Source organism: Diuraphis noxia, unplaced genomic scaffold, assembly GCF_037042655.1.
Source record: "Diuraphis noxia isolate RWA-SAM2 unplaced genomic scaffold, SU_Dnox_SAM2 contig0004, whole genome shotgun sequence".
NCBI lineage: Eukaryota > Metazoa > Arthropoda > Insecta > Hemiptera > Aphididae > Diuraphis > Diuraphis noxia.
Window position 1 is genome coordinate 47,857,655 of NW_028301714.1, and position 15,119 is coordinate 47,872,773.

The 15,119-nt window shown below is 28.3% G+C and overlaps 1 protein-coding gene across 2 annotated transcripts; it reads right to left on the reverse strand.

The window, feature by feature from the left end:
- Positions 1–912: 912 nt before the first annotated feature.
- Positions 913–10,644, reverse strand: Galphas (G protein alpha s subunit). Of its 2 annotated transcripts, none has more exons than XM_015515755.2 (11): positions 10,229–10,644; positions 8,268–8,340; positions 8,157–8,211; positions 7,965–8,084; positions 7,809–7,906; positions 7,199–7,253; positions 5,542–5,615; positions 5,294–5,473; positions 5,034–5,232; positions 4,733–4,942; positions 913–1,619 (listed from the first exon to the last, which is right to left on the reverse strand). In XM_015515755.2, the coding sequence occupies exons 1-10, from the start codon at positions 10,365–10,367 to the stop codon at positions 4,796–4,798; spliced, it is 1,140 nt and encodes a 379-aa protein (XP_015371241.1). In that variant the 5' UTR covers positions 10,368–10,644; the 3' UTR covers positions 913–1,619; positions 4,733–4,795. The 2 variants fall into 2 exon arrangements, with proteins under 2 accessions (XP_015371241.1, XP_015371240.1); XM_015515754.2 differs by having other exon boundaries at positions 913–2,897; positions 10,229–10,642.
- Between the last annotated feature and the right edge of the window lie 4,475 nt (positions 10,645–15,119).

Below are 15,119 nucleotides of genomic sequence, written 5' to 3' on the forward strand. Positions count from 1 at the left end.
ATGATAATGTAATGTCCCCTTAATAAAATAACCAACCCACCTAATAATGTTTGGCTTTAATTGCCCTAAATATATATATATATATATATATATATATATATATATATTTGTAATGCCACTGAGTTTCTTTATAACTTGAAAATTATTTTAGATTTATAAATACTTAGGTACATATGCTTTTAAGTTGTATAGATTAAAGCAGTAAAATTTGAAGTAGACACCAGACTTCCTTTATACCTACTTTATATGAATAACACCTTTTAAAAACAAACATTTTGCTGTTGATTATTCACTAATAAGTATAAAAAATGTTTTCTTAATATGTTCATATAAATAATAATCCAATATATTAATCATGGTTAGAATGTGGCATTGTGAAATATAAATCCAATTTTAGTGGCTAATTGTATAATACTGCAAGCGCTACTGCCTACCAGTATACATAGGTAATAATTTTCTTTCATAATTATTAACACTGTAGTTTTGAGTTGTAGAATTGGAGAAACTATTTGTTAGGTCAATTTTTAATTTGGATTATTAGTTTTTGGAAGGTATCTGAAATTCCAATATTAAATTTATTTAATCTTTAGTCATGGTGGCGACAACATAGAGTCACATATTATATTAACAACAATTTAATGTTTTAATTAGGTAGTATCTTTACTCTTTTCTATAAATAAATTGCATAACAGACTCGCTAAAATCTCAGAAATATATCATTCATAAGTTTTAAAATGTTGTATCAAATATTTGAATACTACTAACGGATAGTGGTCTGACCACTGGACTAGAGCTGCGGAATAACAAACAAGTATCTACCAACCCTTTTTTTTTTATAAAATATTTATATTATTGCTTAACTATAAAATATAATTATTAATCAGTTAAATATTTAAATTATTTAAGGATACATAGAAGGTAAATTAAATTTTTATTTTATTATTTTAATGGTAAAATTACAATTAGCTATTTAAAACAGCAACGTCGATACCAATGGAAAAAAAACAATAATAAAATAAATATATTATATATACATATTATATCATATATATATAATATATAATATGTATATATATATTGTAATATTATTTATTGCGCTAATTTTTTCTTTTGTACAAAGTTATTACTCATACGCAATTAAAATGTACAATATTATTTTCAACAATTAAATAAATCATAGAATAAAAAAAAAATTAACAACATTTTTCCTAAATTCCAGAAACTACTATTTTTTAAAAACTTATTTTCTTAAGTTAATTTAAATAATAAGTAATTGAAACAATAAAATAAACACAAAAAGAAAATAAAAGAAAAACAATTCAACTATAAGTTACAAATAATAAAGAAAATAGGTATAAACATAAAGCAATACATAATTGTATGTATAATAAACACATTTTTTTATGTATAAAAACTCAACAAAGTAGTAATATTTAATTATAATGTATTACATTTTTTTTTTTAGGTTATACATTACTATTATGCATAGTGTATGTAATATATATGTTTATATTCATACATACATACATAATATAACATAATGAAAAGAACGACTAATTATACAATAATGGTTTCAACTGACACTTGCACGATGATGTTTATATTGGCAGACCCTCACACTAAATATATATATACAAAAAAAAAAAATAATAATAATGTAAATAAACAACATTAAAAAAATCCTAGTTTTAATATCACCCTCTGAAGAAAAAAACACTGGTTAACTTATGAAAAATAAAAATCAAAACCTAGATTTAATAATTGTACATGTTTTTATTTTAGTTTAACAAGAATTGATAATAATGGAGAATGGAGAGAGGAAGGAAGTATAAGCAAGCAGCACCAAACAAAAAGAAAATTAAATACAAATCAATAAATAAATATAAACAAAATATTGATACATGTTCATGTTGCACAATTAATATTGATAATAAGCACAGGAAATTTGTATTCCAACTCTTAATAATGCTTTTCTGTTATGTTAACAAATTGTTGTTCTTTTAAAAATGCATATATTATCCCAGAGCAAAAAATATATTATAACTTATAAATAAAACTTATAACAAGAAACAAATAATACATTATTTAAAGAAACTAGTAAGTTACAAACATAATATAATAATTAGTTATATTTGTCTATACACGTAATTACATAAGATTTGGAAATTTTACCATTGGATTTACTGGTATAACATTCATAACGGTAATATTAAAAATTAATTTATATATATTTAAATAATAAATATATACTTTCAATTGTGCGATTTTTTTTTTTTTTGTAATGGAACGTTGCAAATATTTTATAGTTAAAAAAAGTTATATTAATGCATACAATTATTTACATCATTGAATTTGGGCATTCAACTGTAGTTAACAGGCTTGAACTAGGTATCAGTTTTAATACAAATAATATAATCATTAGGTTAGGACATTATAGTACCTGGTAAATAATAGTTAACAATAATATAACCATTGACAATGTAATTTTACATACTATAATATTACTATGTTAGAAAATTTATCACCAATTTTAAAAGCAAAAAAAAAAAACAAATGTATTTATTGGTGAATATATTTTATAATATCCATTGTACTAGGCATTGAACAACATAATGAAACAAAAATTAAATTAAATGTTTTATAATTGTATAGGATTTAAGTTTAATTGTTAATTTTTTTTAACTACTTCTGCTAATAAATTATCTAAAACTGTGACTAGGCAAACATAGGTACCTATACATCTTCAAAGGTCCTAATATCTAGATATGTATTCTTTTTGCAAAAACCTTATTTGGCTGCTTGTAAAAGAACGCTCACCACAAGGAATCAATCTTATTTACATACTACTGAAATGTTTAGGTTTGTTGAAATGATTTTGTATTTGATAACCTGTGATTCTGAAATTGAATTAAGAAAAAATATGAATTAATTTTCAAAAACTATGTTTTATATTTTATGAATTATATTTTTATCTTTCCATATTTATGATAGATTTTAGTAATACATAATTTTAATTTCTACACATTATTTACCAACTCAAATTTGAAGAAATTATTTGATGATAGTCACAACATAAAATTGAAAAAATCAAATTGTTAGATAAGGTAGGTTGCAAACCAGTTAAAGTTGTATTAATAACTGATATTAATAATAAAATATAAGACTAACAATAGACACAAACAAAAATTAATGTAACAAAACATCACAATAGTCTTTTAGCAGAGATAATTTAAAAGGAATTAATTGATACATTTTATTTTAAATATTATTTATTTATTTATTTATTTTTTTAAATATTTTAATGGGGTTATTGATATTTTATTAATTTAACGCTGAAGTCATATCAGTATTTACTTCAACTCATTGCAATATAAGAATTGTTTATGGTTTTTGGAAAATATATGAATTATTTTGAACCATGATCCATTATAAACTTAAAGCTTATGAAATTATGCATTTTTACATTTGCATACAGTGAATAATTAATAATTTTTTAAATTATAATACTGTTAAACCCTGTAGACACTAGCAAATATTTATATAACATGGTTATACTGTGATAAATTGATACATTTTATGTACGAATGGATAATTTGATAAGCAATACAATTTTTAATGAGTCATTGATCAGAATATATTACATTTTCCAAATATTTCTTATACTACCTTCATTGGAGTAACAACAAACTAACTACAACTACATTCCTCTGGTTAGTAAATACTTTTTTAAGATATTTTTTTAAGTGGGGGGGGGGCTTTCTATATTAAGTCTCCTTATTATAGTCAGTAGATAAATTAAAATTTATAAGCATAAATTATGTGATACACATTTTTATATCATTGTATTTTGTATATTATTATCAAAAACACAAGTATATAGTAACTAATACAATATAATTTGTAGTAATTTATTTTTAAACATAAAAAATGTATGATTATTTTAATTTATTTAAAAAAAATTGTTAATTTAGGTAGTTTATTTTTCATGTTTAGTTGTATGAAGTCTTACTTTCCAATAAACAAATTTTGATGGAGAATAAAACTATTATATTCTTAATATTTTTACTGGATAAATGTGTATACCTTTTATAAAATTAAATAAAAACACATAATAATTTACATGAAATAATAAATCAAACAAGATATTTATTAACAAATATAACAATAATAAATTTATTTTCTAATAGTCTTTGGTATGTCATAAATAATTAAAGATTTGAATAGTTTAACTTAGAAAAATGCAAAAAAAAGCAATAAAAATAAAATACATAAGATATTCATATTTTGAGGATTTTAAAATTTACTTTTTCATTAAAAATAAAAAGTGATTTATAACTCAGCACAATTAATACTGAAAAAAAAAATTGATGTATAAGAAATTTATTGACCAAAGAGAAAATTAATTTATATTACTACAAATAATGATTTTAAAAATCAAAATTTCTATATAAACTATGAATAAGTATTTGTACAGAGCAGTAATAATTTATTTTAAAATCATAATTTATAACTAAATAAATAAATTGTATTCATCATAGTAATTGAACAAAATAAAAAAAAACATTGTTAAATTAAGAAAAGTTGGTATCTAATAAAAAAAAACTGGTTGGTAACTAATTTTCAAACATAAAGTTATTAATAATAAAAAAAAATTAATAATGAATATTATATTCAATAAAGAGATATTTGAGAACCCAAATAAATGGTATCTTAAAACAATTAAATTACTTACTCAAAATTGCTGCAGAATAATTAAGAGACCTGTGTATGTATATGTGAGTGGGTAAGGGAGAGATCATAGCAACTCGTACTGGCGCAGGTGCATCCTCTGTATGATGTCGCGACAGTCATTGAACACACGTCTGATGTTCTCAGTGTCAACAGCACAGGTGAAATGTGGATAACAGTAATGTTTACCCTCGCCACTGGCAGTACTGATGCGCTATAAACCAGTTAAAAAATACATAATATAAATAGTATTACTTATTGTTCTACCATAAAAATAAACAATATAATTGATACAAATAACATACAAGGAACTCATCTCGGATAAAATATTTGGCGCGAATAACTGGAGGATCTTCTCCCGGATCAGGAGTAGCATCCATTGGCGTTTGGTAACGGGTGAATTCGGCAAAATAATCTTCTAGTCGAGATTTGCCAGCCTTGATTTTTTCTGCTAGTAAGTCTTGTTTATTCAGAAACAATATAACTGATATCGTTCTCAACCATCTTTTAAAAAATAAAATAAGATGTAGAACTCAATAGAAATAAAATTAAAAAAACTAAATACCTGTTGTTCCATATGCTTCTGAACAAGTCTAATGACTCACGGAGTCGATTTTGAGTGGGATCTTCCCTAAGAACCATATTATAACTACTACAAGCAGTCACAAATATGATGGCAGTGACATCATTAAAGCACTGTATCCACTTACGCCTTTCATCTCTTTGGCCTCCCACATCAAACATACTGAAAAATAAAATACATTTTAAAAGTAACTATTACTGTGATGGAATAATTTCAAAGATAATACTTACTGAAAATTAACTTTTTCAACTTGAAATCGTGTTTCAAATATACCAGAAGTTAAAACACGGCACCTAAGTATGTCCTAAAAATAATTTATTTATTAAAATATAATAACAAATTTGAAAAATATATAGAACATACTATATTCAAGTTGATATTTAATTGATTATCTGCTTTTTAATAAAATTAAAATATAATTTTGTAAGGAATTGTTCTTAAAATTATTTTAGTAACAACTTAACAACTCTGTTTTTAAAAAAGTTATCCAAATACCACCTTCATAAGAGTAATTGAAACATGGATTAAACTAAATTAAAACAATACTATTGTTATAATAAACTTATCATAAATTACATAGGGAAATTTATTACTCTGGGCATATTTTTTATTCTGTATCATGAGAATAATTAAAAATATAAGTTAATATTTGCCTGTTTTAGTAGCTTCAAATAACACATCAACTCATAAATAGACATTTTATAGTTTCTTATTATTTTTGTAAGTTTTTGAGTATCTAAAACAACAATTATAGATATCAATATAATTGTTTACCCCATATTATGCGTAACTAATGAAAAAATTTTGTTTTTAGTTCATAAAAGCAGATTAAATTTTTATTTAAAACTGTACAAAACATTTAAAATAATCGATTCAAAGTTGTATTTAAAATAGTATCTGATACAAAAAAAAGTATTTGAATACTTTTTTATAAATTTTTACTCAAATACTTTACAACATAAACATTTATTTAGCAACGATTAAGTATTTGGCATATCAAGAAGTTATTAAGTAGTCTATTTACTTTGAATTATTATTATACTGAAATAATTATTTCTTATAGTTACAATAGTCTAAACAAAACTATATGCGATAAAGTAGTTGTTATTGATAAAAATATCTTTAGGTTGTAAAACTAAACACTATATTATATAATATTAAATATTATTAAGAAGACGCCATACCAGAATATGTTGTCTCTGTCTTACAAGAGTATAACATAACAAATTACATTACGTTTAGTAGATTATATTTAACTCCATTAGTTTAAAAATTAGAGTGAATGGACCTTTTATAAAATTCAAAGGTAAGTATATTATCCGAGTTTGTTCATTGGGATTTTAAGATACTTTAATTTTTTTAGCAAGTTTTGTATGTATAATATAGCGTAAATTAAAAATGGTTATAACGCACAAAAATGAACAACCATAAAATCCCTATATACAAAAACAGATAATGTTCTATTTTTAAATTGTATTTAACTTTAATCTTTAAGCTGACAGAGCTAAATGTGATCGTCTGAGCTTAAATTAGCTGTTACACACTTGTAAGACGAAAGCAACACATGCGTGGTATGGCATCCTCTTTAAGTACATTGTTTTTTGAGATTGTTAAGTTGTTAGACAAAATTAATTCAATCTCATAAGATGAAAATTATAAGTGTAAATCAATGTTGGTACCGCCACATTAAAAGTTATAAAATCACAATCCTAAAATATTTAAATTGATTAATTTAACACAATTTTAAACTAGACAAATTACCTGGTAGGCTATATTTTACCAATGCCATTAACTGACCACAAATTAATATTTAGTAAAATATAGAATACGTAAGATTTAGTAGATATTTTTATAACATAACTAAGTAAAAATATTGTATTTAATTACTTGTTCTGAAGGGGTATAATTTACTTGCTTGATAATGTGTACTTGATCGAGAAAACTGAAATAAATAAATAAATAAATATTTAATAACCATACAAAGAAAGATTATTTATTCTGTTTCTAATTTAAAATAAATATAATAATAATACTATATTAATACAAGAAATAATACACTTTAGGTTGTATAATAAGCACTAATAACAGTAATAACTAATAACTAATAATCAATAAATCATAATCAAACAGAATACACATGTTTGAAATAGATTTATATTTAAAAAATATTAAATTTAAACTTTCATAAATGCTAACATACTACTTAAAAATGACTATATATTGTATGTAAAACAAATAATTTAGTTAGTGTCAACTGTCTTACAACTAAACAAAAAAAAAAATAAAAAAAATAACCAAATAGAAAATTTAAAATTTAAATATTATGTCTTATTTTAAATGACAGAAGACACTACTTTGTGCTACGTGAAACAAATACTGAACATATATATATATTATGTTTTTGAAGTCTTTCTTTGATTATATAGGCATTTTTTTTAAATAAATAACATAGGTACCTTAAGGTTACTTTTTGAAAATATTGAAGTAAAATACTTACTATTTAGCACAGTCAATGAGTTGATATTCATTAGATCTATCAAAACAAGACTGTACACCTCTATCTTTCCACAGTATTTCTGTGTGTTCATAAAACTCCTAAAAAAATAACAATAATATAAGTTATTTTCCACAAACTATTAGAACTATAACTCACCGTTGTATATTCAAAGTTATGTTGGGAAGCGACATCTTGCATATAATCAACCCTAAACTGATTTTCTGGGTGTTCTAATTGTACTGGTGGGGTGAGTGTGCTCATGGCACCTGTAATTGTCTAAAAATAAATATATATATATATATATATAACATTTAATAACAAAACTATTAAATTATAAGGAAAACTTACCAATATGGCATCTCTAATGTTTTTTTTAATATCTTCAATTTTTTGTTTTTTTTCTCTATAAAATTTATTTATATTAATTTGAAATTCAAAAAGTAATATGAATATACATACTCTTCACTAAATCCATTTACGTGCAATATTCGCATTTGTTTAACAATTGTGCTTTTACCAGATTCTCCAGCTCCTAAGAAAATTTGAAACATTTTTTTATTAAATTTTGTAAATACACTAGCTTAAATTTTGATAGTGATTGTAATTTTTAGTTTTATTTGTCTAAATATAAATGCAATTTATCTTGGTAGTACCCCAAGGATATCCATTGACATAAATTTTGTTGAGTACTAAATACCATTGTTTCATTCAACTATTTTATTTTGTTATTTCAGTATTTCAGTATTTTACAATTTTTCAATTACTATGGATAGTGATACTACTGAAATAATGGAATATTTTTGAAAACAAAATATTCTCATTATTGTAGGACGTGACAATAATACTTTTGTCAATTAGGAATCAGTGTTAAAGCTTTGAAAGGAATTCTCTTTATTTGAAAAATCTATTTAACTATTCTGAGCATTAGTATTTCTATAATTCATTAAAACTTATGTTATTGTTACCCATACCTAAACTCTTTTTGGGCAGGTACCTACATCACCTATCCAGGTATAATAGGTATAAGTATTCTTTAGAAAAAAAGACACATTCATATGAATAAATATTGATGTATAACAAGACAATCTGTTAATAGTGCCAACATACACATTTTCAGAGAATGTTTGATGTAAAAAAAAAAAATGTAAAGACATCAAAATAAATGTAATGTTACGCTTAGAACATTTTTATATAAATTTGCATAGAATTCTGTATTTTTCTGGTAGATGTTATGAGAAAAATATAAATTTAAAACTAACCAAGACACAACATTTGGCATGTATTCAAGTTTATATTTTTAATCGATTATATTATACACTATCATGTTTAGTTTATTAACATAGTTACAATGTCGTCTGTCACATGTAAATATTGTAATCGGTTAAAAAAAATGTACCTATATATATATATATATAGGTATAATAGAAAAAATTGAAAATAAAACAGGTATACTGATGACTGATACTTGTAGACAAATATGAGTATCATGACAGATTGAGATTACTATCAATAACTATATCTTTTAGTTCTAACTACTTTCAAGGACACCAATAATTTAAGAGTATACCTAGCTAATCAACTACTCAATAATCCATATAAATTGATACATTTATGATTTATAGTTTGAATTGAGTATCCAAAATACAAATATTGATCACATTATCATATAATATGTAGGTAATAAAAAATAATTTCCTATTACAATAATTATGAAGTTATCTAACTTTTACATATGTTGTACAGATGGACTACTGATATCTACGACCTAATCTTTCATGAATATATTTTAAGTGCAAAGCATTTTTCAATTAAACTCAAAATACAAAATTCTATGTTATAAACAAGGTTATGAATAAACATCACTTGCAAAAACATATATAACATGGTAATTAAATCACAAACAATTTGAAAATTGTAAGAAAGCATAAAATAGAACTCCAGAGAGAGACTTAGAGACCACTCAAAATCCATTATCAACAAGAATGATAATGCATTGAATTTGTATAACTTTCATTATTGAAAGCAGTAAGGTTTTGTAGGGATTAAGATTCATGCAGAAGACCAATAAGACAACACACAGAAATCACTGATATCTTAAGACTTATAAGTCGATCGATACATTGAGCAAACATTTAGGGGGGCAATAGTAGTAATTGCGCTGTGCTGAGTCCAATACCAAACAATCGCCTGATGATTCCTCCAAAATTTGGGGATGTCCAAATTCTAATGAGACTTTTGTAGGGCTGTGGCATTTGTACTTGGCAAGCACCCACCAAAAACCAGAATTGAAGGGTGGTTATGGTTGTCGATCGTAAGAAGGAGGGGGCGCGGCGACATGCCGGACGAGCGGCGTATAACCGACAGAAGTGAAATTTAAGACGGGAAAAATTTAAAAAATAAATAAATTCGCTCTCACTCACCCAACAACAGTAACCTGTGTGTGGCCCTGTACACCTGTTTGTCCTTTTGCAGCTGCTGGTTTATCTTTTTGTTCGTCTCCTTGCCCTTTTTCGCATCGTCGTGGTCCGTCTTGGCCGCGGCGCTTCCAAAACACCCCATAACATTAGGCCAGCCTATTTTAGTGGCTTTCCGGCGGGAGGGCGGCTGCGGCTGCTGCTGCTGCTGCGGCGGCGGCGGCGACGGCGGGGCGGAGGCCAGCACTAGGCTACGGCTCGTTTAGAGGCGATACCGGTTTTATTGTTATTGTTGTTACTCGTTCGCACCACCACGAAAACAATAACGACGGGGCGACGACGGCGACGGCGACGGCGACGGCGACGACGACGACGACGACGACGACGACGGCAGCGGCGGCGGCGGCGGCGGCGGCGGTGACAACGACGACGGCGGCTGCGGCGGCGGCAGCGGCGGCGGCGGCGACGACGACACCACTATATGCGGCGGCAGCGGTGACGGGCAGTGGTGGTGGCGGACGATACACACGGGCCGTGGAGAGAGTGTGTGTGTGTGTGTGTGTGTGTGTACTGTGTATGTGTTTGACAGTACTGTTGGTGGTGGGGCGGTAGCGGTGGCACACGGTGCTCGAGAATGGTGGACGGGTGGCAAAGTGGCGCGTAGTGCCCAAAAACGCGCGCGCGGTGCTGTTATCTATATATCACCGTTCGCACTCACACACCCACACACACACACACACACACGCAACGGTGGTAGCTGCTGCTCTGCTCGCACACTCTCGTATCTCACACTCACACTTACACAATTAACACAAGCGCGCGCATACATTCACGAGAAAAACACACTACCGCCGCCGCTCGCTACTACTTGTGCTTCTGCCTTCTACCGTTGCCGCCGCCGCTGGTGGCAGTAGTAGTAGTAGTAGTAGTAGTAGTACTAGTAGTACTAGTAGTATGAGTAGTAATAATAGTAGTAGTAGTAGTAGTTTGGTAGTGGTGGTGTTGACGGTGGTGGCGGCGCTTGCGCTTTCTCTCTTACTCTAGTCTAGCACTGTACGCTCTCTCGCTCGTTCACACACGGCTTGGAGCCACACGCCAACACTCGTACACCTTCGATACTACTAAACCGCGAACATGACACCCGTCACGATCCTCTAAACACATACATAATATTATTATAGAGTATAGACACTCATCGATGTGTTGTGGACGCCGAGCCCAGTGCCGACGATATCATTTTTGAGCGCGCTCTCCGAATAATAAGTTTTTGTTCCCTGTGAGAGCAGTGGTTGGGGGATCTGGCGCAAAATCAAATTGTTAGAATTTTCAAAAACTGTCAACATTGAATCGCTAACATCGCGAAATATTTTAGAAGACCAAGTCGAGGGAGTACTCGAAGTGTTGAGGTTATCACTCATCACTATTCACCGGTGTCGGTTTGCGTTTTGAAAAAATATTTAAATTATAATTGCAATCAACACTAAGGGAGGTGTGTGGCAGATAGCAAGTGAAAAAAATGTCTGAATTTAATCGTGTGTAATGTGTGAACCGAACATAGTTGCCGGAGGGTCCCGCAAACGAATTCGAATGCGTCTTGGCGTCTTGGCCTCTTGGGTCCCGTGAGCGAGCACAGCAGCTGAATATATGGCGCACGCGGGGCACATTTTGCCGTTGACGCGTGAGAAAAATTGTAGTAAGGTGGCTTTCGGAAGATTCGGTGACTCAATAATATATGGATACACGGTTGACAGGCACTCAAGCCAGCTGTTGATGTAATTGCCTGATTGTATTGGTTAAGGGCTTAAGGGCCACTACTATCTATATTCTCGTCAAAGCTTGCTAGTCAGTGGCGACTGGCAAACGCCACCTTTCTAATTTCCTTAGGTTAACGGTATTTCGAACCTCCCTTAACACCACCACCGGTTGGTCGATAACGTTCGATCGCCATCTACACGTTGCACCAGACATCGCAGCAGCAGCGTCTATTTTTAGATGCGCCCACTAAAAATGGAATCTTTGCGTCTATAACACAATTAAAGACATCTTTAATCGTGGTCTATAATAAAAGTATATTTTGCATATTATATTTAACTCGTCGTATAATATACACTGCATAAGACCAGACGAGCATCTACCTACTTATTAATTTTTTTTTTAGTTGTATTTGTAGTGTATTTAATTTTTGGGGGATAAAATATTAAAAATATCCCTGTTGGCTGGTGACGAGTGACAATGTTGTTTTGGAAGCTGCAAAAGCGCTAACAAATAAAAAATGATATCGGTCCGGTTTTGTTGCATATACTTGCATAGCTTAACAAGATATTGTATATTTGTATGTACATCAAGACGTAGGTATTTAATATTATATTATATTAAACTTATAATATTAATTGTATGATTTAATTATTGGTACAAATGTACTACATAGTCATCGTAATTCGTAATATTATATCATTAATCATAGCCCATAGCTAGGAGTGCTCTAGTGCACAGACAATGTTCACACGATAAGCCGCGGATGATAAAATGCGCCGCCTCCCCAAATAATTTATTGGTTTATATGCCCTTAAAATGAATGACGTGTCACAAATGGTTCGTTGTTAAAATATCATGCCTATTGTCTATAACTTGTAAAAATTATCTAAGATCCACTCAAAGTCTCAAACTAATAAAAAAGTAAACATTTGCATTTCTATATTCTATATCCCCGATTGAGAATAATATGTGTTAAAAGAATTGAATTGCGAAACTTTTATCTACACATGTGTTTCTATCAAATGTCAAAATAAACCTATATGATAGATAATAATATTGTATCCAAATTTAAAGGATGTATTTTGTTATTATATAATTATTTATAAAACAATATTAACAGATATGAAATTATGTTTTAGTAGATATTTAAATAAAATTTGTTTTATATTCCTACCTAATTAATATATATATATTTTAGATATTATGTATACAGAAAATTCCTTTTGGTATTGACATGATTTATAATAGTAAATACAGTAAATTATGTGATGATAACAGATAAAGTAAACTTATAATAATAATTCAGTCAGTGTGGTTTATTTTAGTTATTTAGAGTGGAGATTTCCCTATACAGGCGAAACCATGTACCGATGTACCTATCTTTAGTATTTTAAATTGCTGTATTAAAAAAACAAAAAACTTATGAAAAACATTGTAGGTAGTAGATATTAAATTTTCATGCATTTTGGTAGACCAAAAATTGATTTATCGTTATTTATATAAAAACACTACCTATTAAAAAACAACATGCTGCATATATTTTACTAGGTACTTTAGAGTTTAGTTTATAATGTTTAAATATTCATTATTTTTGGATGCCCCAAACTTGTTATGTATCGAGGACCTGAGCAATGCAATGATTGCACCGGTGATGTATCCGGCACTAAAGGAGCCTTGATTTTACAAATTACAAAGGGCCCTGAAAATCATAGCACGACCGGCATTTATTATAAATACCTATAGCCTATGAGTAGTGTTAATAATGTAATATACACACACTAACTTCCTTATGCATTTATTTTCTCGAAAAATGTTAATGCAATTATTATTATTTAAAATAGCCAAATATATATACTACTACTATTACTAGGTAGGTATACATAACATATTAGGTACATACATAATAAATCGTTCGATTCTAAAAAAGTGCCAGCTCTCCTCTCCTATAATACCCACTCAAAATACGGCGTTTAAGATAGTCAATATACAAACATAGCTAATCGATAATAATATTGAATAATAATGTATAAAGTATAAACAAAACACAAAATGTAGTAACGTGTTCATGTGTGGCTGTTATGATTTTAAACTGACATTGATCCGTGTTCAATATGAATTCGATGATAAATCATTCAATCATTGTATAATTATTAAAATATATAGACATAGAAACAATAATATTGTGAATTATTGTGTGAGTTTGTCAGCCTCTGTAGAGTATATAATACTAAAATATTTTATAATATAGTATTTATATAACCATATCATTATTAATCAGGTGTGGGGGTGGGGGGGATCAACGATATTCTTAAGAGGACGCTACACTCGCATGTGTTATTTCCGTCATACAAATGTAAATCATTGTGAAAATTGTTTTGTGCGGTAAAGAACCACTCAAGCTGTAATAGTGTAATCCATGCTAAGCAACAAAATTTTCACATCATAAAGAAGTAAATATTTACTGTGCAACATTGCTTTTAATTTTTCGATATCATGAATAAGAAAAACTTTATTTTTGATTTTTTTTTTTTAGTTTTGATATTGAAAAAATAAAAACAACGTTGCACTTATAATATTCTCCTTTTTAGAGTGTGAAAATTTGGTTGCTTAGCTTGAATTATAACTTGAGTGGTTCTTTCCTGCGCAAAACAGTTTTTGCAATGTTTTACATTTCAACACTTATTATAATATTATTAAGACGAAGACAACACATGCGGGTGTAGCGTCCTCTTAATATTATACTCAAGCGCGTTATGTTTAAAATATGCGAATCCGAAACTTATACTTTTACACATTTTAATAATTAGTTCTACTTAAAAACTATTTTTCTATCTTTAAACTAGTATTTTGCTATTTTTAATATAGTTTGCTTATATATTATATTATATCACGATGATACTTAGTGACTTTGCCTACAGTGACTTGTTTATTAATGAATACAGAATAAATGTTTTAACAATCAATTAAAAACAATTTTGTACTTCTTTCTGAAACATGTAGGTATTTAGTACTTGGTATTTATTATTGCTATCAAAATAGGAGTGATAATTAATAATAATACTAAAAATTGACTTTTAAGTCATTGAATGTATAAAATGTAATTAATAACTCAAAAGTGGCCATGAAGGTCCCAAAAAGCAGA